This window comes from Dermacentor albipictus, chromosome 1, assembly GCF_038994185.2.
Source record: "Dermacentor albipictus isolate Rhodes 1998 colony chromosome 1, USDA_Dalb.pri_finalv2, whole genome shotgun sequence".
Taxonomy (NCBI): Eukaryota; Metazoa; Arthropoda; class Arachnida; order Ixodida; family Ixodidae; genus Dermacentor; species Dermacentor albipictus.
This window is the reverse complement of record NC_091821.1, coordinates 498,769,177-498,794,474: the sequence shown is the minus strand read 5'-3', so window position 1 is coordinate 498,794,474 and position 25,298 is coordinate 498,769,177. Positions and strand designations below refer to the sequence as shown.

Sequence of the window (25,298 nt, the reverse complement as noted above, 5' to 3'; positions counted from 1 at the left end):
AAGCACTTTCCTTTTTTTTTGGTCCCGAAACACGGGTGCGCATTACAATCGAGGGCGTGTTACAATAGAGTAAATATGGAATGTGGCGAGATGCCAGTAGCGATCTCGCCCCAATGTTTCTTCTGGATTGCTTCTGGAAGGTGGTGGGGAGGGGAACTGGCCACCCTGTCATTATAGCTTTTTTGGAACAGCTATGCCATCCCTCATTTAGATTCTTTTTTTCATGCAGCCCCGCGTTCTAACAATTATCGGCTAAAACAACGGCATTTTAGTGGCACTTAAATGCAATAAAACGTCGTTAAACCATACTTACTTAAACAGTAGTTTCGTTTTAAAAATAGTAAAGTCTAATTCCCGACTCAGCGGCCATTTAACATAATGTGTTTTGTATCTGCATAAACTGTACCAGCTTATTGTGTGCGAATCGGTTAACACATAATGTTTCCACTTTTTATTGTGCAAACATGGCGGGTGTGTCACCCACATTGGGCGGCCCAGCAGAACAAGAAGCCTCAGAGATCAGAACAACGTCCTCCAAGCGCCCTGTGCGTTCGGGCGTGAAGCGACATTAATGTCAACATCATTTCAGCACTGTGCCAGAGAGTGTTGTGGCATTGTGCAAAGAAGGACTCACCTCATGCCGAAGCTCACAAAAGAAGACGCCGGGTGCTAAGCATAGAAGAAAGATTACACATCGTTCATGCTATTGAATGAGACACAAAGAAGTCGGCGCTGGCACGCGACAAGGATCTACTGTTGACTACGGTGTGCAGCATTTGGAATGCGAAGAAGTTGCTCGGCAACGCTGCTGCAACCGCAATGAGATGTCGGCTACGTGGTTCGACTTTAAGCCATTGTTGCCTCTGTTATTGTCGAAGTGTCGACTAGCGACAGTGATGAGGACACGGAAAGCGACAGCACGGGCTATTCAGGTTCGACAGTGGCAGAAGATGCGCATTATGTCAGCCTCATGAATGCAATCCCCGTGACGAGAACAGCGCCCAGCAATGAAAAAGGTGCCCCGCGACTTCTGCAGCGCTACCACCCTCGTGCATGAAGAACATGCAATGCCTACAAGGAATCTGTCATGTGAGTGTTTTCTGAGAAGAGGGGGCTGGCTGAAAAGCTGGCTTGCAGCTTCAGTAAGTTTGAGGCTGCTGTCATTGCTGCTAGGCCACCGCGGCATAAAACAAAAATAACACTTCAGTCGCGCGAAGTGAACAATAACTTCATGTTTCTTTCCCCTTCCATAGCACTCTCTCCAAGTTCCGGTTTTGACAGGTAAGTGGGTGATATCATGTTATTTCGGTTAAGCCGTACTACTGTTTAGTACGTACTATTTCCGAGTACCGGACAACTACGGTCTAATGAGGTTTCACTGTATTGGTATAAGTGGGTTTTACTGCATACAGATACCACCTATAGTTAAGCTGTGCGAGACGAAATACCGGTTGTAATGTGGCTTCCAAGAGAAAATCTCTGCAAAAGAATGCAGTAGTGAATGTGCTTTCAACGTGGGCTATTCAGAGGAGGAGGAGTAGATGCAGAGTGAACAAAGAAACCCCAAAAATAATAAAAGGTGCCAGCAACAAGACGCAGGCACATGGGGGTTGCCTAGGCAACAGAGAAGCATTTGCACTGTACGTGTGCACATTGTCCCTCTTTGTCACATTGTCAGTTTGTGTGTGCTTGCCACGATGCGCATCATCGTCAAGTGCAGATATTGGGCGTGTGACCTCGACTGCTGTCACTATAAGGTGTTTTGCAAATTCACTTCAGAGCTTTTGGGCTTTATGTCAACGTGAGCTTCTGCCTTTCCTACCAGTATGCATGAATACAAACTTGGTAGGCGATCGCAGTAGTTGCCGCAGCTGATTGCCCGAGAAACCAAACATGCTGCTTTTAGTTCAGTGCATGTGCTTGATCACATGCCCAATTGCTACGTTATTGTCTACGGGTACGAACATATCAAGAACGAGCTTCCTATGATGGCATGCCACCAGACGCCCCTGCCAACGAGGCCTAACCAGCGCATTGCCGTGAGCTTGCTTCCCTTCCTCTTTTCTTTCCCCTTGCAGGAGGACGGCGCTCATCAAGCCAGCATCCTTCTTAAACTCTACCCAGCACGCTTTCACTTGCACCTAAAGCACACAGTGCGTGTGGCACAATAAGATCTTATCGCATTTGTACTTTATACGGAACGAGACGCTGCTCCGCTTCGGCGATCAGAGACCGTGGCATCACTAGAAAAGAAGACATGCGCCCACCTGCCCCCCTATTGCCTTCCCCCACTATAATATATAAGAAATAATTTCGTTATATTTGTTATATTGAGGTTTAACTGTGCTTAACACAGCCTGAAGTTGCAAAAGTTACTCCTATGTAAAGATTCAAGCATGCTGTAACGTTTCGATGGCAAGTGCAATCTTCTAACATGAATCCGCAAGCTACTGTATTTACTCGCATAATGATCACACTTTTTTGTCAAAAAAATTGACGGAAATTCAGGGGTGCGATTATTACGCGAGTTAAATTTCCTGCGAAAAAAAAAACATTTTTTTTTTCATTCCGCGTTTGCTACGAGATGACAACAGGTCAACCAATAGGCGGCTGCCACTGTATGTAGTGCGGGACACCAAAACAAAAATGGCGGCCGGCGGAGCAAGCCGAACACGCCGAATGCGATTTTTTTCTTCTCATGAGTACATTATGTCCATTGAAACAGTTTCTTCCGTATCAGTAATGAATAATATCGTTAATATCGACAAGCTTGTGGCAATAACGTAGCCATGTCCACTTTGAGGGGACAGAAACAGATGGGCCCGCTTAGCTGCCAGTGACATAGAAACACATGGCGGGCATGCTGCGGAAACTGCGGCATTTGTCTTCACTACTATCCTAATTCGGCCTGTTTCCACTAAGGGTGGGCGAATATCTTAGCTGTGTTACAAGCGTCGGCATATGAATAGGGTACACTTCTAACGTATCAGTGTAAACGTGGCTACTATTGTTGCCGCTTGCGATTTGTTGCATGCCCACCAGTGCAGACGAGATGAATCGAAAGGCGCCTTTTTGTTGTTGTTGACCACAACCATTATAAAGCCTACACATAATAAAGGCAAGTTTGGTTGTAGCTCTCTTTTTGTCATGGAAGTGCAGAAAGTGATGAAAGGAATGAAATGGGGCATCTGCTTAAGGGTGTTTGGTGCGTGCAGACAGCCTGGTTTGTCTTGAAGAGTCGATCGCGTAGCATTCGACGGATGGTAAGCGCGATCATTATTACCTAGACTTGGCAAATGACATATTGCTGTGGCAAGTTTGGGGTGCGATCATTACACGGGAAATAAAAAAATTTAATTTTGACGACAAAATTCAGGGGTGCGATCATTATGCGTGTAAATACTGTAGTTACACTGCAACAATGATATAATGGCAACACTTCTGTATAGTTCTATAGCATAATATTCCATACGAAATTAAGCATATTCAGGTTAGCATAATTACAAGTATTGAAAAAGCCTACAGATACATTAGTTTTATACCTTACGGGCAGTATAAGCTAGACATGCCACTGAAGGTGTTCCTGTGCGATGAAGTGCAGAAAAGGTAGCTTCCATCTAAATAAAAATTGGCATGCTATCAAGAGGACATTTTCTGAAGTGCTTTTTAAGGAGGGACACGGGGCCCAAGGGAAAAATTTTTATTATTGACTCTAGACACATGAATGTTTGAGGGAATATTCAACTTTGTGTACTGATTACAAATATACGATTATCTTTTCTCTATATTAATTCGAAAAAATGTTACAACTATTCTTGTTTTATAAATTTGGGAGGTGACTTACATAAGAAGTAATGCATCAAGAGAGCTCAAACATTAAACAAGTATGTTCCTAAATGTTCAAAGAGTGCAAGTATGCAATTTAATGTGTATCTATATTTTTGCCAAAGTTACAAAGTTCCTAAGTCGCACTCTCGAAACTAAATTTTTGCTGGAGATTTCTACAAGATTTCAAAATGTTGCAGTGTCCTAAAGCACTATATCATAGTTTTCTTGCCCACTCTAGTTCTCTAGCAATCAAGCAAAAAATCAAGAAAAAAAATCAAGAGAGTAGAATGAGTATTAGTAACACAATGTTGATCCTAAAAGTAAAACCATGCCAAAATCTTTAAGAAAAACGCAAGAAAAAAACAAGAAGACTGCGTAAATATACATTTTATGCTTGAAAGCCACAGCATCATTAATTACAACTGCTCAGAAATACTCCGGAGTGCAATCAGAAGCAAGCTTTTGTTTGTGCTTCTTCTCCGAGGCTGCCTGGAATGCAGCCGAAAATGCGCACTTTCTGTCTGAGCCAACTGCATGGCGACTGTCTTTCTCGGCTGCAATCTGGCTACCTTTGCATGTTTGCTCTAGTTGCAGTTCTCGCAGTATAAGTGAACTAGACTCATGGTTTCCGAGGTTCAAGTGCATAACAGCCTCTGCCACAGAAGCCTCACCAGCAAACAATGACACATTCTTGTCCTTTTGTGCCAGGCTCCAGATGAACGAATGCAATGCCTCATTGGCATTCTGTGTCTTTGCTCTCAGCAGGAGTTTTGTATCGGGCAAACGCTCATAAACAGGACGAAGTGCATTCCTGACAGCCTCTGGGAAGTTGTATTTGCCTTTTGGGGTGGGCTCATTCCTTGCCATGGCTGCATTATGCTTGCACCATGAATCGGGGCCACGGGGACAAAGGGTGTGGCTCAATTAATCGTCAGTGGAAGCTGCATGATAACATGTAGCCCACACAGCCGTGTGCATTGCATCCACATTTCCAGAATGGGATTTGAGAGCTCAACCGTAGTAGTTTGTCAACTTTGCAACAAGGTCGCCAGTCAGGCAGCCTTTACCACTGATGTACTCTCCGCTCTCCCCTTTATGCTTCTGCACAAGGTTCCGCAGTGCAGTTCCCATGCGTTTCTGAACATGGTTTGCATAGTCCACCTTTTCAACATTTACAAAGCAGTACACTTTGGCTCTGTTGACAGCACTGTACCATGGCTGTCACAATCGCAAAGCATGGTCATATACCTGAGGCCATGAAGCGAAAGGGAGCGTTGAAGTAAAATCATTGCCGCCTCTACTTCCATCTGGCCAGCCTTGCACGAGGTGTTGTTCTGGCATGAACGCTTGGACTTCCACTCAACACATTCTTGGCTGTCAGGTTTTGGGGCACATTTGCAGCTAAGACAAAAATTTGAAAGCACTCTATAGTAGAGTAGATACCCTGAAAAAACCTCTATCATAGTGACCACTCCTATGCAGGAAGCATATGTCCCCTTGTGTGCCAGCTTCCAGCAAAGAGACAGCGAATGTGAGGTCTTTGTAGAGACTCTTTATTATTGCTGCACATTAGTCACACGTCCAGCGCACGCTCTTGTTGCTGCTGGCTTCAGCTTCGTTTTCAAATACTGTTGATTGGTTTAAGTACGAAGGCCTTGGTGCGAAACACCAATAACGGCAAAAATATCATTCAGCGCTGTCCACCCCCTTCCTGTGCTTCGCATAGCACGTGCTATGCAAATGTTGATTTTGAACTGGTTGCAGTTATTACTACCACCACTAACTCGTTGCGAGCTCCACTTCAAGCCATCTGCTCCGCAGTTGGTGCACTGAACTTTTAGTTTTATGGCAACACCGTACTCTCGTGTGTCGCGTTCGATTGTCAACTCTCCACGACACATTTTGCAAGAAGAAACTTTGTGCAGCAAATTGTTCACCACATCGAGGTCGACAGTGGTATATTGCCATGGTCAATGCACTTTTGGTGCTGTGCTCGCTTGCGAGAAAATTCATTTCACGATCCATCGCCCAGACCGAGGAAAGTTCCACTGCTTCTTGATGTGCACGCCGCTCGGCTGTATCCTGGTCGGCCGCAGTCCAAAACTATCCTTGCACGGTCCGTTCCACTACATATACTGGTAGTACTGGAAGCAGTGGACACAATCGCAGCCATGATTTCTCCAGCTGCGAGATCCTTTGCTGCAACTCTACTGTCTGTTGTTGTTATCCCGAGTGGCCGTGATGTTTTCTGGTGCCTTGACGAAGTATCGCCGCTGTCAGCCGATTCTGACATCATCAAGGTCGCCATCGCAATCGCCAGCTGTACTTGTGCAACACTGCTGCTTCGCCACGGCATCCCTTGAGGGAAATTTTAGCCATTTGCTTGCCAGCTTTCCTACTTCGATTTGTCTAAAAAACAATATTTCATGCTCCTGTCAGGGTGGAACTAAGAAATAGCCAATAGTATACAGTCGACTAACGTTAATTTGACCCTTGCAGGACTGGAAGATCTGGTTGAATTACCTGAAAGGTTGAATTAACAAATGACGGCAAAATGAATGGATTCATATGCAGTAAAACCTCGTTGATACGTTCTTGATAAGTACATTTTACAGGTGCCAACGTTCGCAATCGAGAACACAGAAAGTGACCCAATCAAGTTACGCTTAATTTTTACCGGTTCATACATTCCCGGAAAACATGATTTTTTGGCACCAACATTTAGTAAGTCACAAAACTGCGATTGTATAATAGGTTTTCCAGCCGCTAGATCCCATGTAAACAAGAAAATGTGTAAGGTGCGTGCAATCAAGAACAGTATATAGCTGCCTGCCGTGGTAGGTTCACAGTAATACTTGCCAGCCCGTCTCACACGGAAACACTGGCACGTACTCAATTTCTCACTTCGGTATCAGCGAATCTTCTCCGGGGTTGTCGCATGCGGCATTCACAGCTATCACTGCCAATCCTATTACGATAAGCATCTTCGCCTATCTGTTTCACAGCACGTGGTCCCGTCAGAAGTGTAGTGCATGCTTTTAATAGGCAATAACTGAAACACGGCGCCGTTCCCCGTTGCAGACTGCGATCGTATATGTTTTCCAGCCACTAGATCCCATGTAAACAAGAAAAGGCATGAGGCGCATGTGATTAAAAACGGTGTATAGCCACCCATCTCACGTGAAAATGATGGCACGCACAGTTTCTTATTCTGGTACCAGCAAATGTCTGCCCGGGCTGCCGCACGCTGCGTTCGCAGCTATCGCTGCCAAACCTATTGTGATAGGCATCTTCATTTATCTGTTTTACAGAGTGTGGTACGTAGTACCATTGGTAGTGTACTGCACGTGTTTAGTAGGCAATAATCTAAACATGACGCCGTTACTGGCTGCCGTGCGGCGCAATGTGGGCATCACGTTTCGCTTTGACAGCATTCGGTGATGAATTTCAGCTCAATTTCGCTTCGGTTTCCTGTCACCGTCTTAAAACACTACGCAATAGGAAAACAACAAAACGCGTCCCAGGCCGCCAGAACACCACCAGCTGAACGTGCGTCGGCATCTCGCGCCGCAACGATCCATGCGATGTTTTGCATTATGTGGATGTCAGCAATAGACGAGCCTGTCAAATTTTTTTAGTTACCGTATTTACTTGATTGTAACGAGAGTTTTTTTTCATGACTTTTGTTTCTTGACCTCGACCCTTGCGTTACATTCCAATAACGGCAGAATTGACTATTTTAAAGGAAATATCCTAGATCTCGCAGTTTTTAATGTTATGATGGCAACCTGTACGTCCCGATCCAATCTGTAAACAAGTCGATCGAAGTCAAAACTTGGAAGAGCGTAAGTTTGTGCATGTTGGCGTTTTATAACTTTTACGTTTTTAGCGCACGAAAAGGGACGAGAGACAGAAGCGCTGTGTCCATGTTGTACTTCCGTCTCTCGTCCCTTTTCGTGCGCTAAAAACGTAAAAGTAAAAACTTGGTTTTTGTTGGAACCAACACCATTTTCGATGTGCTTGTGACTGGCATTACGGTTACAGTGCTGCAGCAGCCTGTGGCCTTTCACGCTTCGACTCCGTTCATTCGTGACGTTATGGCAACATAGCACATTCGGTATGACGTCTGCTTCGAGAGATGAGCAATTTTGACAGTCGAGAGGGTGGGAAACTCCGCCATGACTCGCCGGCTCGACGTTAACAATTCAACAATTCGTGGATGGCAAGACCAACAGAAGGCCCTCTTAAATCTGAGGCCAACCGGAAGGGCTCTGTGGGCCTTATATTGGCCTGGTAGTGCCCCAAACAGTTTTGCAGCCTCTTAAGAAGTACATAATCTCAAACAAGGTGAAAGATGATGTGATTCTCGGGCGATTGCTTTCGGAGATAGTATCGCTTTTGTGAGGCTTGGCTAGTCTGGGCACCGATCCCCTAGAAGTGTACGGCTGACAGCACGCTTGGCATTGGTAGTGAGCTCGGCACAGCGCCAAAACACTTGTCGGAGAAGGTTTTGGAGACGAGTCATGCGAAATTTCGCAATAATGAAACTATCCCTGAAAGAGATCGCCCAAGAGAACTTGTCTCTTAATCGTGATTTCTTGAATAAAGGCATCATTTCTTCTTCCTTTTATCTCGCGTTACATTCATGCTTTCATTTGTTTTATTTCGTTTGACTGGAAAGTAGACCATAGCGTTACAATCGTGGTCACATTACAATAAAGTAAATAGGGCACTTTGGATCGTACGTTTTCCCGGTTAGTACGTTTTTTCTCGCATTTTTTTTCGAAGACATATGAACGAGGTTTTACTTTATTTTGTATTGTTTAAGGAAGTCTGAGATGCTCTTGCGCTTTTGAGGCACAACTTAGCCACCGTGTGGCAACGGGTGCCAGCATGTTCTAACACTGCCCAAGCTGTGAACTGAAATGAAAAGCAAAGTAAAACAGCTTCCCAGCTAGGGAAGCAGTAGCGCCGTCCGCTGAAGTTCTCGTTTCTCAAGCCTTATTAGCTACTGCATGCATGAGGAGATGCTGGCAGGGGTTGACCTGACCGGAGCAACATGCTTTCATGCTCGAACTAAACGAGTTTGCTTTTCATAGCGTTGTGTGGGTTCTCGACTGGACCTTATATTGCATTAGAATTAAATGAAAAGTCTAATTAATTGAGGTTGGATTACCAACAGTCGACTGCAAGGTGTTTAGAGGGCATCGTTGCATTTTCATGTTTGTTTGGGTTTGTAACAGTGATTATTTCAGACCACAGGATGTAGATTCTAGAATATACAATGCTGCCACCAAGCAACAATTGCCCATCGCATTCCCTCGTAATTACGTGTGAATGGTGTTGTGGTTTGAGTTTTCCAGCCTGCACTTCAATTTGTGCTCAATGTACAGAACTGGGACAGAGACCAGTTTTATGGCCTCTAAGTTGGAATTTTGTTGCCGTTCAGCCATAGGCAGTGATGTCTGCAGATGCACTGGCTGTACCTTTTGGTCCACCATGGCGTTTGCCACCTCGCCCATCTCCGAGAGGACGGTGAAGTTTGCTGGTAGGCCATACTTGTCGGGGCGTTTCTTCTCGGGGCAGTAAGTACTCTGCAAAGAGGTGGTGCTCCACATTAGAAACGTTGTGCACTTACAGATGTTTGAGAAAAGGGTCCATGTTCAAATGCGTTTTAGTGCTAACAAAGACACAAGCAACAGAGGCCGGACACGGTAAGTGTTTCATGTGCCCTGCTTCTTTTTCTTGTGTCCGTGTTTGTTGATGAAAAAAAAAAAAAGCATTCCAACATGACTAACCAACTCATCCAAACTGCCATCCTGGTCAAAATGTTAATCAAAGCACACCAACCACTGTGGTGGCACCATACAATTATACAGTCAAACCCACTTATAATGATCCCAGTTTTAACACTATAACAGATATGACAATGAGAAGCCAATGCACCGGCAACTTTTGTATACCGTAAGGACTCATGTACGAGCTGCACTTTTTTTCACAACCGTGATAAGGTGTAGCCTTTACACGGGACCCCACCTTACAGTTCAGTCCCCTGCAAGGGCTGCTGCTAGATAGCTCTACATACTAAATGGCCGTACTAGGTGGCCGTCTAGTAGCGGCACGCGGAAGCACACAGCTTGCGAAAATTGGGGTACCGCACTGTGTGGCATAGGCGCAGTGAATGCGTTTGCTTCTCCGCTGGAACGGTTTACTCCAAATCTTGGGCTGCCAAGTCGGGGCTGCAGCCTTCACACGGGTGTGGCCCTTACACAAGTCTCTACCGGAATGTTAAATTTACTACATGTTAATGTTAATATACTAAACTGCTTACTACAATGTTCCCATGCCATGTTATCAGTTATCAGTTAGCAAACCTTCACAATCGAGTGTTGCGGGGCAGACCAGCATAGTTCTTTGTAGGGGGTGCCCACATGTGGCGTGGTTGCACCGTAGCATCGTGTCAGGTGCAGCCAGGCTAAACCACATTTTCTGAGGGGGTGCTGGCAGCTTGCCCGGCCACTGGGCAAGCTTCAATTTTCGTGATCTCGTGATTGATTGGCTATCGGAGCGGTGAAGCCAATCAGTGCCACAGAAAGCGACGTGAGCATTCACAACAGGACGTACCAGAATGCACGCAGCACGTGGGTTTTATTCTACGTTGCGTAGAATAAAAAATCCGTGCTGCGTGCATTGTGCAGAATAAAATTAAAACAGAATTCACACCTCTGATGGTAAATCACGTGCATTGCATAAAGCAAACAAAACGAACTAGGTAAAGCATGCTATTTTGCAGGGCCTGCCTCTGCGTACATTCCTGCCATCACATGATGTGCCACATGGTTGCTTGACAAAGTTGTTATGCCGCCAGGTTCCGACTTGACATTGCGTTACCATATCGCCATCGGCATTTAAAGATGGGTGCCTCGTACGTGCTTAGAGCCTAGCTGCCGTAGCTTCCCCCATGTGCTGCAGTAAGTGTGCTTAGGCATTAGTCCACCGTCCGTCTTCCTGTTTTCTGCATTTGCCTTGTCAGCATGAAGTGCCAAGTTCATCATGATGCCGCATTTAAAAGGAAAGTGATCATGTGTGCGGAGACGGACGGAAGTCGGGCTGTATCATGGACATTTGGAGTACCTGAAACTCGTGTGCCGGACTGGCACAAACAGGAGATGGCTTTTGCCAGCAAAGCAACACATTGGACCAAAGCAGGACGTATTTGCAACAATCCACTTCGACGATACGATTGCCTCAGCCCTATCTTGAGAGCGACCTGCAATGGGGACAGAGTTTGCCGCGCGCTCTGTTGTCACCGCTTATAGTTCGCGTTCAAGCGAGAGGCAGCTGTTGCCACACTTCCTCACTCCAGCATTTTGACAGCGAGCTTCCACGGTGATCGAGTGAGATGTGCTCATGTTTGCTTGTGCACATGTGACACCGTGCTTGTTAATTTAGTTAGTACTGTACTGCACGGGTTCGCCTTACAATCGGTGTACATTGGAATAGAGTAAATAAGGTGATTTGTGATGTGTGCGACTGTGGCTTCGACGTATGGTATCGACAAGCATGGCAGGGCATTTTGGTTTGCGGCCTTGGCCCTCGCAGCCCCGGCGGCGGCTCTGTTCCACATTAGAACTCCATTAGCTCAGTACTTTTGCTAGCTTTGATCCCGAATATAGGTCAAGATCCCTTGGTCACGAATACAGGTCGATGGCGAATTATGGGTAACATTTCCGAAAAAAAAAAAAAGAGGTCTACCTATATTCGAATAAATATGGTAATTGTTGGATAATTGTTCCGGTCTATGCTTGTGTATCACAGTCAGGAGAGAGGAGAAAGGTCACCCGTACCAGGTCGGCCATGGTTTTGTGCAGTCGGGCAGCTGTCTTCTTTGTGGCCAAGCACATGACGAAGCCATCCATGGACAGAGGACTCATTGTCACCCGGATCACCTGCACAGCACCATGCACACAGCTGAGCTTGCATGTCGGCCTGCTACTCTAGTCGCACCAAGATGGCGCAACCACGACCACAACACGGAGACCTATTTCTTCTTGGGGTTTCCAAACAATATTACTCTGACTCATCAATGATGCCAAAGAAATCACATAGCTTTCATCTCGAGGTACCAAAATAACAAACAGTCCCCTCAACATCCCCCCCTTTTTTTCTTTTTCTACACTCTTAATTGTCATCTTCAGTCATGTTTCAAGGCGGGATATGGTATCAATCAAATATCAATTCAATTCAATTCGGTCTTAGAATTGAACAGCCACTATCTGTAAAGGTGAATATCTGTATAGGTAAATTCGACCAAATGTATGAAATATTTACACCCCAGCAGGCATAGTATATACATAAAACATGAGCTCGCATAGTGGCAGCCATATTTTACGGGCTGTACAGTGATCATTTGTGCTCTCTGAAGAGTGCCATGTATTCAAAGAGTGCCATGTTTGCTGCTAATGCTCCATTTGTGCTTTTAATAAACAAAACTTTATAATGCACCGTGTGATGACATAAACTTTCTAACTTTATGAATACAGTTAAACCTCAATAAAATGAAGTGGGTAAAATCTGCAATTTGCTTCGTTATATTGAAATTTTGTTGTATTGAAATTCGAAGTACAGCCACTGATTGATTTTTGTTACATGGAAAGGAGCCACCAGATTTTCTGAATTATTGGGCAATCGAAAAGAGCAAGTTTAAATGAGAAAACAATTCATATTGATAAATTTGGGAGTTGGCAACTAATGATACAGTGATGCCACGTATGTTGACGATATCTTCTCATCGGTGGTACAAATTAAGCGAAGCCAGTCAGGCTTTCGCGTGCACTCCACCCCAGTGACTCACAGCACTGCCCGTACTGGGACAACGCTATCAGGAAAAGCACCAGCAGCGAACGCTTTGTCTGCCTCTCGCTACAATGGGGCACTGAAACTTGATATTAGGCAACCTCCAATACTAAATGCGCAGTAAGACAGCTTACATGGTGCCACACCATCTTGGCATGCCACTCTTTGGACACGTGGCAGATTACCTCTAAAGCAGGGTGTGTGGTGGCTGCGTATGTGCTCTGCCACGCTTACAGCCATGCGGAGCCACGGTTGAGACACATGCCAGCTTACCCCCCTCCCCCCCGCCCTCTGCCTTCTCCTTGCGCACATGAGCTTGCTTCCCTCCCCTTATTTCCCTTTGCTCATGTGGGAAGGCAGCACTCATAAAGCCACCATATTTTTTGTCACCCTCGCACACTTTCACTTGCACCTTAAGCACACAGTGCATAGGGTGCGATAAGAACTTATCACACTTGAATTAAAAAATTAAATTGTGGGGTTTTACGTGCCAAAACCACTTTCTGATTATGAGGCACGCCGAAGTGGAGGACTCCGGAAATTTTGACCACCTGGGGTTCTTTAGCGTGCACCTAAATCTAAGTACATGGGTGTTTTCGCATTTCGCCCCCATTGAAATGTGGCCGCCGCGGCCGGGATTCGATGCCACAACCTCGTGCTCAGCAGCCTAACACCACAGCCACTGAGCAACCACGGCAGGTCTTATCACACTTGAACTTTACGCGAAACATGTTGCGGCTCAATTTTGACGCTCACTCTCATGCACAGTGTGCGATTTGAGAGGTGCGTTTGGAAGCAGCCGCATGAAATTCAATCATTTGGCCATCTGCATCTGCTGAAGTTTCCATTTATTGACTCAGCATTTCTTGCGGCGGCAGTAAAATTTCGTTATATTGAGGTTCTAAATACATGGTGTTATATGGACAAGACATTATGGAAAGATAAATATTTTATTATATCGACACTTTCGTAGTATTGAAGTTCGTTATATCAAGGTTTAACTGTACTAGGATGTGAACATTGTTTTACGTTAATTGTGATTATGGCTGTTCATTATTTAAAAACGATTCAATATTCCATTTGCTTACGGCAATAATTGCTCCTTATTCAATTCAGTCTCAAAAATCACTATTTGCACACCCCTGTTAGCATTAAAGGGCTCCTCACCAGCTCTGGCCATTTTGACCTGACAAGTGTCGTGCATACAATGCGCGCTAACAGTTGTGTCTACTAAGTATTACATCGCTACGCGCAGCGGAAAGAGCTGCAATTTCAAACTGAACACTGTTTGCCCTTTTCCTCGCCGCACTCCAAGCCCGTGGGATGACATATACATGCGAGTGTGCCTATGTACATGTGTCTTTGCTGTGATGTCGCTCTGAGTGACTTGTGACTTCGAGAATTATTCAAGGCAACATCTGTTATTTGTGTAATGTATTGCATCGATAGATGAATTAAGGTTTATAGAAACAATAAAACACACAAACCGAATGTTTGTGTGTATTCCATTTTGTCTTCTTGTTCCCACGTCGTGCAGTTGCGCGCGCTGATACTGAAACTAGGCCATGGTCTACCAGTTCCAGCATGTAATTATGCTCTGTGATCCGCTTGTGTCTGTCTCAGTGTTGGTGTAGCACTGACTTATTCCGCTAGTCAGGTGTTCTCGTGCACAACATGCACAATTGTGCGCTGCGCAAAACGAGACAAACACAACAGCTTACGTCCAATGGATGTATGGATGCTATGAGCGTCCCTTTTGGAAGGGGGCACTGGGCTGTGCCACCAAGCTCTTGTTATTTTCTACCCATGTTAAAAAAAGAAAGAAAGGAAAGGAAAAAAACCCCTGAGGAATTCCCACAACCAAAGTTTCTGAACCCCTATTGTGAACTTTGTTTTTGCATGCCTCTGCTGTTTGTTGTTTCCCTACTTTTCTTCCACCAATCTTCTAATCGCGTTTTACTAATCTCTATTACGGACATGTTTACTTTCCCCTTGCTCTCGCTGAACCCAATGGCTTCAAGGAGGCCAGTGATGCCTAAATCGACCACTGGGCAGATATCTTCACATTCTAATACAACATGCTCTATCGTTTCCCTAGCTTTACAACAGCAAGCACATGCTTCTTCTTCCTTCTTCCGCTTTATAAGTGCATGTTCTAAGGCATGCTGATTTCGCTTCGAAAAGTAGTGAGCTTCCATTTGAGTTATCATAAATGGTTTCTTTCCTGATTTTGTTTTTCCTCTTTAGTTTCCCTCTTGTGCAACACCGTCAGCGGAAGTGCGATGCACAGCACAAAAGTGAAGTAAAAAAATGAAGGTGGGGCCGTGATGTATGTGTCACCCAATCCTCGAGATCCGGTACGGGAGAACGCAGGGAAGGAATTTCGCTTACGGAGGCTAGACGGGGCAAGTGGAGAGAGTGTATCTCTTGGCAGTGGAGCTCACCTCTTGAAATCATGGGTTCGCGGCACTGAAACATTTCTATCTCGGCTAGTAATGAACCAATTTGAAAAAAATTCTTGTGGCTGAACACTCCTTAGAGGGCACGAAACAACTTCCAGTGTATAACCAAAATTTGCTAAGGGGCCTGGTGAGAGGCCATTTAAGGTAGCTGAGCAATCTTAGTAAATCTTCTCTAAGGCATTTATGTATGCTTCCTGTAATCCTTGACTGCGCAATGCTTCCATGTCTGCTGATACTCTGCTGAATAAAATTATTTTTTATTCGAGCCCACTTATAACGAACCTGAACGTCACATGGTGTCCATTCATTATATATCCCGAAATTCGTAGTAAGAGGACTAAAGCTAAAAAAGAAAGAGTTGCTAGTCCAAATACAAAATTTATTTCTTTGCAAAAAAGTTTGTAATGCTTGTCTGCTTCCACAGTGCAGATCCGATGAGGGCTGTCTCCAGCTTATTTAAAGCAGAAGTGTGCTCTTCACCGAGGTGCTTGGCATGGGCAAGTTGCCAGAGGCTGTCTATGTAGCCCATTGCTACAGGTGGGTGGTGGTTCAAAGGTTTCATTGTCATCAGATTCTTCCGTGTCGCTCTCAGGCTGCACTTTGCAAATGATGCCCTCATCCATGCATGGTTCCGCAACGTCAGCGTCTTCATCAGAATAAATAAAATTATCCCACGTCATGGCACCCTGTGTCGGAGATGACGACGCACTGCCCCAAATCGCTGGCTGACTGATTCTCTTTGGAGCATCAGGCTCGACAACCTTGGCTGTACGCCCAGGTTGCCTGGGCGGAGTTGACTTGCAGAACTGCTTCCGCATCTTAAAGGCTGAATACTGTTTGCACCATCTCAAAGGCTGAATACAGTAAAACTTGAAGTGGCAAGGTGGTGGCCAGGCTGCCAGAAACGATGAGCAAACGCTCCACAATGCAGTGCTTGTACGTAACATGCCTAAATAAAGTGGCTGCACTTTCGTAGTGGTATTGTGCAGCAAGAAATGTAGAGTCACTGCCATCAGAGAAGCTTGCAGTCGGTGCACTGAGTAGTTGTCGAGTACAAGCAGCATGTGCCTGCCTTGCCTCTGCATGTCGCGGTCATGCTCACCTAGCCACTCTGCGAATAAATTGTGGGTCATCCATGCCTTGGCATTGTGCCTTGGCATCCATGCCTTGGCAGCAAGCGCACGGGCACAGCCCCAAAGGCAATGCAGCTTTTTAAAATTTTCTGTTTACAAAGAGTATGCGCTGGTCCCTGCCATCCATGTAAGTGCACAGAAGTGCTCTAATGCGCACTTTACTGTGTTTGCCACCAGTGCATGAGTTGCCTTTCACGACGTGCGTTTTGTCCGGCAGCTTCTGATAAAATAATGCAGTTTTGTCTGCGTTATACATGTCCTGCTCAGCACAGCTTGCAGTAATGGCTCGGTTTGTCACAAGCCAACAGGCAACGTCTTGGTAACTTGCTGAATCAACCTTGCTGACAATCGATTTAAAAACAATCCCATGCCACACTCTGAACCAATGTAGCAAGCCATTGCATGGGCAAAAGTCGGGAAAATCAAGTAGGAATGCAAAGTTCTTGCCTTTGCCAGCATCCACTTTGTCAAGGCTTATCAGAATGTTGCGAGCTCGTGCATCAGCAAACCACTTGAGCAGCACATTCTCTACATTTGTATAAGTGGCCTTCTGCAGACACTTTCTGTCCATCAAGTTGGTGTCAGAGCTGGCAATCTTTTCTTTGTCCTTTAGAATCGTTGAGATGGTTGATTTCAACACCTACTTCTCCACGAACTTGCAGATTTTAGCACCTTGAGACAGTTCCGTCAAAACTGCTCACCTCATTGCTATGTCCAGCGCTTTTCATATCGTGGCTGTCGCAGGCACGGCAGACTTCCCATCCACCTTGCTAAATACAACTTGGACATGACTAGGTCAAAGCACTTGCACCACACACACACTGACATGGAGAACGAAGCACCGCAATTGACATAGCAGACGTGCACATGCAACAATCAAGCAAAGAAACGTGGAGATTAGTGTGGAGAGGCCCGGGAATGGCCAGAAAACTAAACTTCTGGACTTCAAGCAGGCGGCCGCCACCGTAGTGTGCCTGCTATGGCGAAAATGGTAGGCGAAAACAAGGTAGTTGCGAGAACGAGTGAGGAGAGGCAGCAGAATGGAGTTGCGAGGATGGGTAATCTGGGAAGCCACACACCAACACTCGTGGGCAGTGTGCGTCGGCAGGCCGAGGGTAAGCTCACGATGAGAGGGGCACGAAACGTGTAGTTCGCCTGCGAGGAGGCTCAGGCAAACAGTCTGCAACTCACAAAGGTGTCAGAGGCCATCATTATCTCGACATGCCTTGTTGCACTGAGTTTACGCCATCCGTTCGCTGTAACCAATCAGCTGGGATCAAAGGCATTCATTGTATGTGGGATGTTGTGCCATTGAATGAAAGTACATATAATTTGACGGTCGTGCGGGTTTTGTTCGTTATTGTATGCGAGCTCGACTGTATATGAAAGCCATATACAGTCAAACCCTGGTATATCGAACAGTGCAGTGATCGTAAAATAGTTCGATATAGCCAGAATTTGTATACAGTCAAACCTCGATATATCGAGGTTTGACTGTATCGAATTATTGTATCGAATCGAATACAATACAATATTGTATTGAATTATTGCGTATATCGAACACTTTCTATATCACGTGGAAAATCGCATGCATTTTTAACTTTTTATTTCGAACGGGGCCGGATGTAAAATGGATATATCGAACTCCGCCGCCCCAGACCAAGTGCGCTCTGTTGACAGGAGGCGAGCTTTCCCGCAACACTCTCGAAGATAGCGGCGGCGCGATGGGCGTTCCGGACTGCTGCGTACGACAGCTGCCCACATCGATTGCGCCGAGGGTGCCATTTGAACGTAGCGGCGTACGCACGCGGCGGCTTGGAGCCTGCACGGCCGCCTCGGTCACGGGCGCCCGGCGGGGGCAAGCCCCGCCGAGTGGAGCCAGTTGGAGCGCTTTGTCGGTGCTGAGCCACACAGCATGTGCATTGAGGACTTCGTTGGCAGTGACGACAGCACCGAAACAGTGGTAGAGTTAACAGACGTAGCCACAGTAGCAGCATAGAAGGGTCAAAGCAGCTACAGCCTCAGTTGAAGTCGGGAGCGGGGCAACATCAGCGCTTGCTGGATCAACCTTGGCAGCATCTTTGTTTGGCCGCTACTTCTGCTGCAATCTCCATGTCTGTCAATTGAAGCATTTTGAAACACTGTCAATAAGAAAGTATTAAGTGGCGTCTGCTAAGGCGTCTATGAGTGTGCCCAGTGAGCACGTGCTGTCGCATGTCTCTGGATGCAAACCGCCAGTCTCGCGAGGCGCGGCAGGCGCAGAGCGCGGCACCGAGAAGGAGTCAGTGCGACAAATGCAATGTGTCATTGACATTGTTGAACTAGCCAAGCCGCCCCATGCATACGCAGCTGCGTTCAAATGGCGTCCTCAGCGTGATCAATGTGTGCAGCTATAGTGCACAGCAGTCGGGAACGTCCATGGCGCCACCGCTATCTTCAAGGTTGTTGTGGGAAAGCTAATCGCCTGTCAACAAAGCGCACGTGATCTGGCGTGGCGGAGTTCTATATATCCATTTTACATCCAACCTCTTTCAAAATCAAAAAATTTTAAATGTACACAATATTCCAAGTGATATAGAAAATGTTCGATATACGCAATAATTCGATATATCTGTGTTCGATATATCGAGGTTTGACTCTATAGACTATACATTGGTTGCATTTCATGGCTGATTGATGGCATGGATGCGATCTATTATTGAGAATATCTTCTAAAGCCAGCCTCTTTAGTAGTGTGGTTTGCAGGGCCAGTTGGTGCATGGTGAACATATAAGGGGGTTGTCAGTGCCATCCTGGACAGCATTGGGGGACAGCGTTGTCCTGTCCATTCCTTTTACTTGTGCTCACGTCTGTACTAGCTGGAACTCCTTATACGTCACTAAAGCCAGCCTGTTCCTAGGGTTGACTGCAGTCTTCACGCAACACTAGTTCTGATTTGCTGTTGTTTTCTGACTGATTTGATGACACAAGGTTGTCAGTGCAACAAATGTCTTCCTTGAGTCCTGCCAGTTTCGTTGCAGCAAGATTCAGCTGTTTTCACATCTCTGTGGGAAACCTTGTCAAATGCAACAGTCTGTTGGTACATGCTACCTGGTACTCAGTACTTACTACAGTAAGTGCAACCCAAACAAAAGGCATAACGAGGTAAAGCATTTCCGTTACACCCTGCCATCTGTCATCAATGTTCCAAGTTAGTGGAAAAGGTCGAAGGTGCAGAGTGTGTCGCCACACCTGGACTCACCAGTTGGTCAGCTGATGGTCGCACCATCTGCGCGATCAAACTGAGCAGGTCTTGCCGCTTGAGCAGACGCAGCTCCACCAGCATCCCCTCGACACAGAGCCGGCCGCTGCACCAGAGGGTGTAGACACTCTCAGAGTCCTTGACGAGGCCGCCCGCCTCAGCTTCGTCTGGGGCCAGCTCCTTGCGCCCATCATCCCCTGCGCACAGCGTGCACGCTTACTGTGCTTGCACAACAGTTGTGAAAGGAAGCAGCGAGGGCAGCAACACGCGAGCAAGGAGAAAAATAACCAGCTGCTATGAAATACACCGGAGCCAGTGGCCCATTGAGCTGGTAGCATGTCTCCAAACACTGTCTGATCATGTCTCATCACTGGTGTTGCTAGAGGGTGGACGATTTTCGCTGTGCAGTGCTGCCACTCTGCTCGTGCACGCAACTCTATGAGTGGTGGTGACATGCACCGAGAGAGAAAGTTGACGCAACCAAAGGTTGCACCATAATCTGCGACCAACATCTGGGAAAGTGGCAGCTTGGCAATAACTACTACGTATGCTGGGCAACATGGTCACTGCCCGCAATGGAAAACAGTGACAGGTGGCAACACAACGGCGCGAGACAGATTATAAAGGATGAGGCTCCGAGCAAACAGTGAAAGAAGAGTCCCTTGTCCCTGCCTTGTGCCATGCGTTTGTTGCGCTTGAATGTGAACACCTGTTGCGGTAATTTTTAGACTCGTGCAAATACCACTTTAGTGGCTTGAAGAGAATTCAAAGTGAACTGCAAATGTCTGAAAATTTCAAAGCAAATAGTTCGTATAGTTGTGGAAATTGCACAAAAAATTTACACAACAGAAAGAAGTTAACAAATCTAAAGACTAAAGGATCCTTTACTTCAAGAAAAGGAAACCAAACTATAGGGGAGCAGTTTCCATTTAAAGTGTTCAGTAATTTCACGCAAAAATGCAAGTTGTTCAGCATTTCGTACAGTAGCAGCAGTACATAAAATTAGTTTAGACTCATGTGCAGTGTTGCAGTTCAGAGTGCTTAAAATTTTGTGTTGAGGCCATGGAAGCATTCTGCCACTGTCAGTACAAACTCGGTAGGCACACTCACTGTATTTGTTGGTTGGGTGCCTACGAACCCGAACATGACTTCTGTGGCTCTCAGTATAGCCCATGTGCCTGTTCTCAGACCTCATCTTCGTTGAGCAACTTAATAAGCTGTAAAGTTCTCACGACTGCTTGCTACTGGCCACCATGCTGGCCAGCAGGGAATCTGTGTCATAGCCACACTGCCTAGGCTCTCACGCCTAATCTTTGCTGATTTGCTGGGTTACCCGTGGCCAAAGTTAAAGGGACATTAAAGGAAAATATTGAGTCGAGCTACACTGAAAGACTTAAAAGGGTCCTGCCTGCACCACCCCTCGGGCTTGGTGAAAAAACATACTCCGCGGATAGCATGCGCTGCTGTGAACATCTCAGCCAAGCTTTGCAGTTGTGTGCAGCGTGTGAAGCTCATAAGCGCAGTGCGAAGTCCCCTTCCTCTGAAACGCTCTCTTTTCAACAGAAGCGTGCTCCTCAATCTGTTCTGGACGAAATATTTCATAACACAGCAGATTCCCATACGCGGCTGCTATTGGTCAATAGCTGATGTCAATTAAGAAGGGTGTTTGGCTCAGAGCGGTTCTTCATGCTGTTACTGTGCTTATTTATTGAATCAGTTCATTAATAAACAGGGGTAAAAGGGGTAAACAAAAATCTGCTTTCGAATTTCGATAATGATTACATACTATCAGAAGATGCTGACTTTCACTTGCTCATGCTCAGGCGTGGCCGCCCGCGTGGGAAATGACCTTGTGGCCGCCCTGCTTATCAGCGTCATAGCCGTCGGGTCTAGCTAATTTCAACTAGTTTTGAACACTCAACTAGCCTCAAACCACGTGAAACTTAAAGGGACCCTGAAACGCTTTTGACGATTTTCTACAAACGTACTGAGTCGTTAGAGTAAGTCCTTCTGATCATTAATTGACACATCTAAGTGCCCCACGTAAAGCATGTAATTTATTATAAGGTTTTAAAAATCCACATCGCTGCCGATCGCAGCACACTGCTCGCCGGAATTTTAAGCCGCCCCTACCCATATGACCGAAATAACCTATATGACGTCAGTGGGGCGAGCTATCTGATTGGCTGACAAGGGCGCGTGATCGATAATTTTTCCAACTTTATGGTAAACAAATGATCTTCGTAATAGTTGGAATGTTAGTTAATTTGTTTTTATGAGAAGAAAGTAACATAAAGAGAATGCACAAGAATAATTTTTCAGTACACTTAAGCACTTCCGGCACACAGCAAGTGTCGTCTGCTCGTGTTACAACGTACTCCATTTTGACGAGAGCTCCGCGGTCAGAGTCGGTCTCAGTCTTTTCGCGAGCACTATGATTAGACTTTGTTGCCTTGTGCACTGCAAACGTAGCGACTGGCAATTTGTCAAGCTGCGACATCGTGATCCTCTGCAAGGCAGCGTACGAGAGAACTGGCTGCTGCGCATCGGACTGCAGCTATCCGATCGGCGCCAGGATTTGCGCGTTTGTGGCCGTCACTTTACACCGGAAGATTATTAATGCAATAGCGTTTTGCGAGTCCGGTATTAGGGCAAACGCAAGCGCAAGGGGACAGAGTCTGGCCGCTTAACTGTGCCGTAACGGGATGAGCAATGAGATGAGCAGAAGGGCAAATGTGAATGGTCTGCATGGTGCAGCCACCTGGTGGCACAAAGCTCAACCATACACAGTAGCAGCAAAGAAATGTGTTCTTATTTGCTGCTGGTGTGTATTTTTTCGCAGGAGTGTAATCATCAACACGTTGTTTTTATAAATGTTTAAAATGTTTTACACTTGGTTAGAGCAATATTAACGCTTTGTTTGGCCTGCGCCAACAAGTGTATGGACCGTGCAGACCGATCAGGCCGCTCACGTACGTCTACGCTAAAGTTCCTTCATCAGCTTGAGTTTATGCCTCCAGTCATTTGCCGAAATGGCCAGCTTGCCTGTGGTTACCGGAATACAAAACACGTTTGGCGCTACGACAGAATGCTCACAACGCACGCTGCTTCGATAGCTCTTGCTTGGGGTCGACGGCTAAGCGGCTAGCGAAGAGGTCTCGCGCGGGTGGGGGCGGGCTCCAAAACAACCGGAAGTGGACGATGTGAAGTCGCATCGTGATGCTGAACCAGTGAAGGCGGAGCTTAGCCCCGCTCGCTCGGCGAACGAGTTGAGGAGGAAGAGCATGGCTAGGGAGGAGGGTAACTTCTAATCGCTTGTAGCTCCATTAACTCTTTCCTTACCGCGCCATAGAGCATCGATCTCTACGGATCGATGGTTTTGAATGCCCCGCCAAAAATAAAACTCCGCGCCTACGGACATGTGGCGCCATCTGGCAAGTAAGAGAAGAACTACTGCGCACTTTCTTTGTGTTTTTTTGCGTTTTAGCGCGAAGGCTCCCGCGAGAAAAAAAAAAGCAGCGGAGAAGGTAGCGCGGAGTTCTCGCAACATGCCGCCGAAAACGCGTCGCGCGCCGCTGAAAAAGAAGTCTTCACAAAGTGATTCCGCTGCTTCTGATGCTCATATTATCGATATGAGTAGTAGTGAGGAGTCCGTAGAGGACATTGCATCATCGGATTTCGACTCCGACAGTGATGATTCGTCTACGCAGCCGGGACCTTCAACTAGGCTTGCAAGGTAAGCATAGTTTCGGATGTCAGTGTTGTTGTTATACGATGCGCGTGCTTTGTAAATGACGACACCTGTTTACGTTTTTCTTTTAGGGTGTCAACTACATACGGAGGCGATATTTTGCCGAACACGCCGTGCCGAGTCAGGTTTTCACCGAATCGCGCACCTGGCGTACACCTGGACCTGACGCGCCGGAGTGAGACGCGGAGGTTTCATGGTGCACTGGACATGTTTATGATGTTTTTTACGGCTGACATGATTTCCGCTTTCTGTGCACACACGAACAAGTACGCTTGGATGAAAATTTTTGAGAAACCAAGCTATGCTCAGCCAGATGGCTCCTGGCTAGAGGTCACGCCCCCTGAGATGTTGCGCTTCATTGCGCTATTGATTTACATGGGCATCGTGCAACTTCCTAGACTCCACTTGTATTGGAACACTGGAACACTCTACGGCGGTCTACTTCCAGGGAAGATCATGAGCAGGAAGCGTTTCTTCTCCCTGTTTGCTTTTTTGCATGTCTCGGACCCTGAGGATGACAGTGCTGCTTCAGCTGGCAAACTGCGGAAGGTACTCCCACTTCTTCGAGAGATCAACGAGGCGTCGGCACGATTTTTTCAGCCACGGGAAGCCATTTCAGTCGATGAAAGGATGGTGAAATCCAAAGCACGCTCGGGAATCAGGCAATATATTCGGGACAAGGTGACGAAGTGGGGCTATAAATTGTGGGTTTTAGCTGAATCAGAAACTGGATACACCTTACAGTTCTTCGTGTACACGGGCAAGCGGGAGACACCGGGACCACATGGATTGGCTTTTGATGTAGTGGGTAAGCTTTGTGATAAATATTTAGGACAGGGATACAAAATTTACATGGACAATTTTTATACTTCGAAGCACCTTTTCGAACACCTTCTTCAGTGCAAAACGCTGGCATGTGGAACAACGAGAAAAGATCGTCGAGGCTTCCCTGGCGATCTGAAAGATCCAAAATGGGAAAAGAAAGCTGAACGTGGAGACATTCGTTGGATGAGGGATGGAAATGTCTTGTTTCTTCAGTGGAAGGACAGTAAGGCTGTAAGTCTTATGAGCACCATCCATACAGCCAATGAACATGTGCCTGCAAAGAGACGTACAAAAGTGGGCAACAAGTGGAGCGAGAGGACCATAAGAAAGCCCTTGTTGGTACATGAGTACAATGCAGGTATGCTGGGCGTTGACAAGTCTGACCAGATTATTGGAACGTACAACGTGCTTCGTAAATGTGTGCGCTGGTGGAAAACACTCTTTTTCCACTGCATAGATATTGCTTGTGTAAATAGTTTTATCCTATTTCAAGAGCTTAGGAAAGGGCACACCGATATTGCTGAGCTACGTCTGAGTGCCCGATTTGACCAACTTTCATTCCGAGAGATGCTCATCAAGCAAATTTTGAATCTTGATGATGATCAACCGGCCAGCATCTCTTATCTGCCACCCGACTGGGTTCGCCACAAGCCTGAGAAAGTTGACAATAGGAGGAACTGTAAGCAGTGCTATGAGAAAACCAAGAAAGAAGTGAAGACAAATGTTTTTTGCAGCACCTGTGAAGCGCACCTTTGTTTTACGACTACGCGCAACTGTTTCGCCGATTGGCACATGCGTCATGGGCGCTGAGTTCAAAGGTCGCTAGAAAATATAATTTTTTACCTAGAGTGCTCAGATTTTCAGCAAGTGTACTTGAGTTCACGGACAATCATTTGTATATCCCAGTTTTTTTTTCTTCTATGTGTGGGGAAGTGTAGTGTCAATTTTGTGTCTTCGCATGTATGTTTTCCCTACTTTTCTTCAACTTTCAGAGATAAAATATAAAAAAATGTCGCAGTGATTACTTTGTGTGTTATTACATTAAAAAGGCAAAACAATCAGCTACATTTTCATATATAACAATCCATTGTACAGCAAAATTTTCCCAAGAAAAAAAAATAATATGTAGACACATAGCAAAAACGGCCGTTTTCTGCGGTAAGGAAAGAGTTAATACGTAACGCTTCACTTAAATTGTGGTG

General features: G+C 46.1%; 2 protein-coding genes across 4 annotated transcripts in view; one reads left to right on the top strand and one right to left on the bottom strand.

Annotated features, from left to right (window-relative positions):
- Window positions 1–25,298, bottom strand: part of LOC135920357 (PAT complex subunit CCDC47) — a 71,340-nt gene that overhangs the window by 30,548 nt on the left and 15,494 nt on the right. For all 3 annotated transcript variants that reach the window (XM_065454606.1, XM_065454607.1, XM_065454608.1), the window contains exons 5-7: window positions 19,521–19,717; window positions 11,676–11,777; window positions 9,315–9,422 (exon numbers count right to left, since the gene is read on the bottom strand). In XM_065454606.1, coding sequence (XP_065310678.1) covers window positions 9,315–9,422; window positions 11,676–11,777; window positions 19,521–19,717 — 407 coding nt within the window. The remainder of the gene's footprint in view (window positions 1–9,314; window positions 9,423–11,675; window positions 11,778–19,520; window positions 19,718–25,298) is intronic.
- On the top strand, window positions 22,918–24,994 carry LOC139054884 (piggyBac transposable element-derived protein 4-like). The gene is made up of 2 exons (XM_070532575.1): window positions 22,918–23,256; window positions 23,343–24,994. The coding sequence occupies exons 1-2, from the start codon at window positions 22,940–22,942 to the stop codon at window positions 24,904–24,906; spliced, it is 1,881 nt and encodes a 626-aa protein (XP_070388676.1). The 5' UTR covers window positions 22,918–22,939; the 3' UTR covers window positions 24,907–24,994.

Bases quoted from the DNA above. Each gene is read 5' to 3' on its own strand.
- LOC139054884 (XM_070532575.1), top strand. From the start codon at position 22,940: ATGTGGCGCCATCTGGCAAGTAAGAGAAGAACTACTGCGCACTTTCTT. The intron at 23,257-23,342 runs GTAAGCATAGTT...TTTTTCTTTTAG, and splicing joins CCTTCAACTAGGCTTGCAAG to GGTGTCAACTACATACGGAG.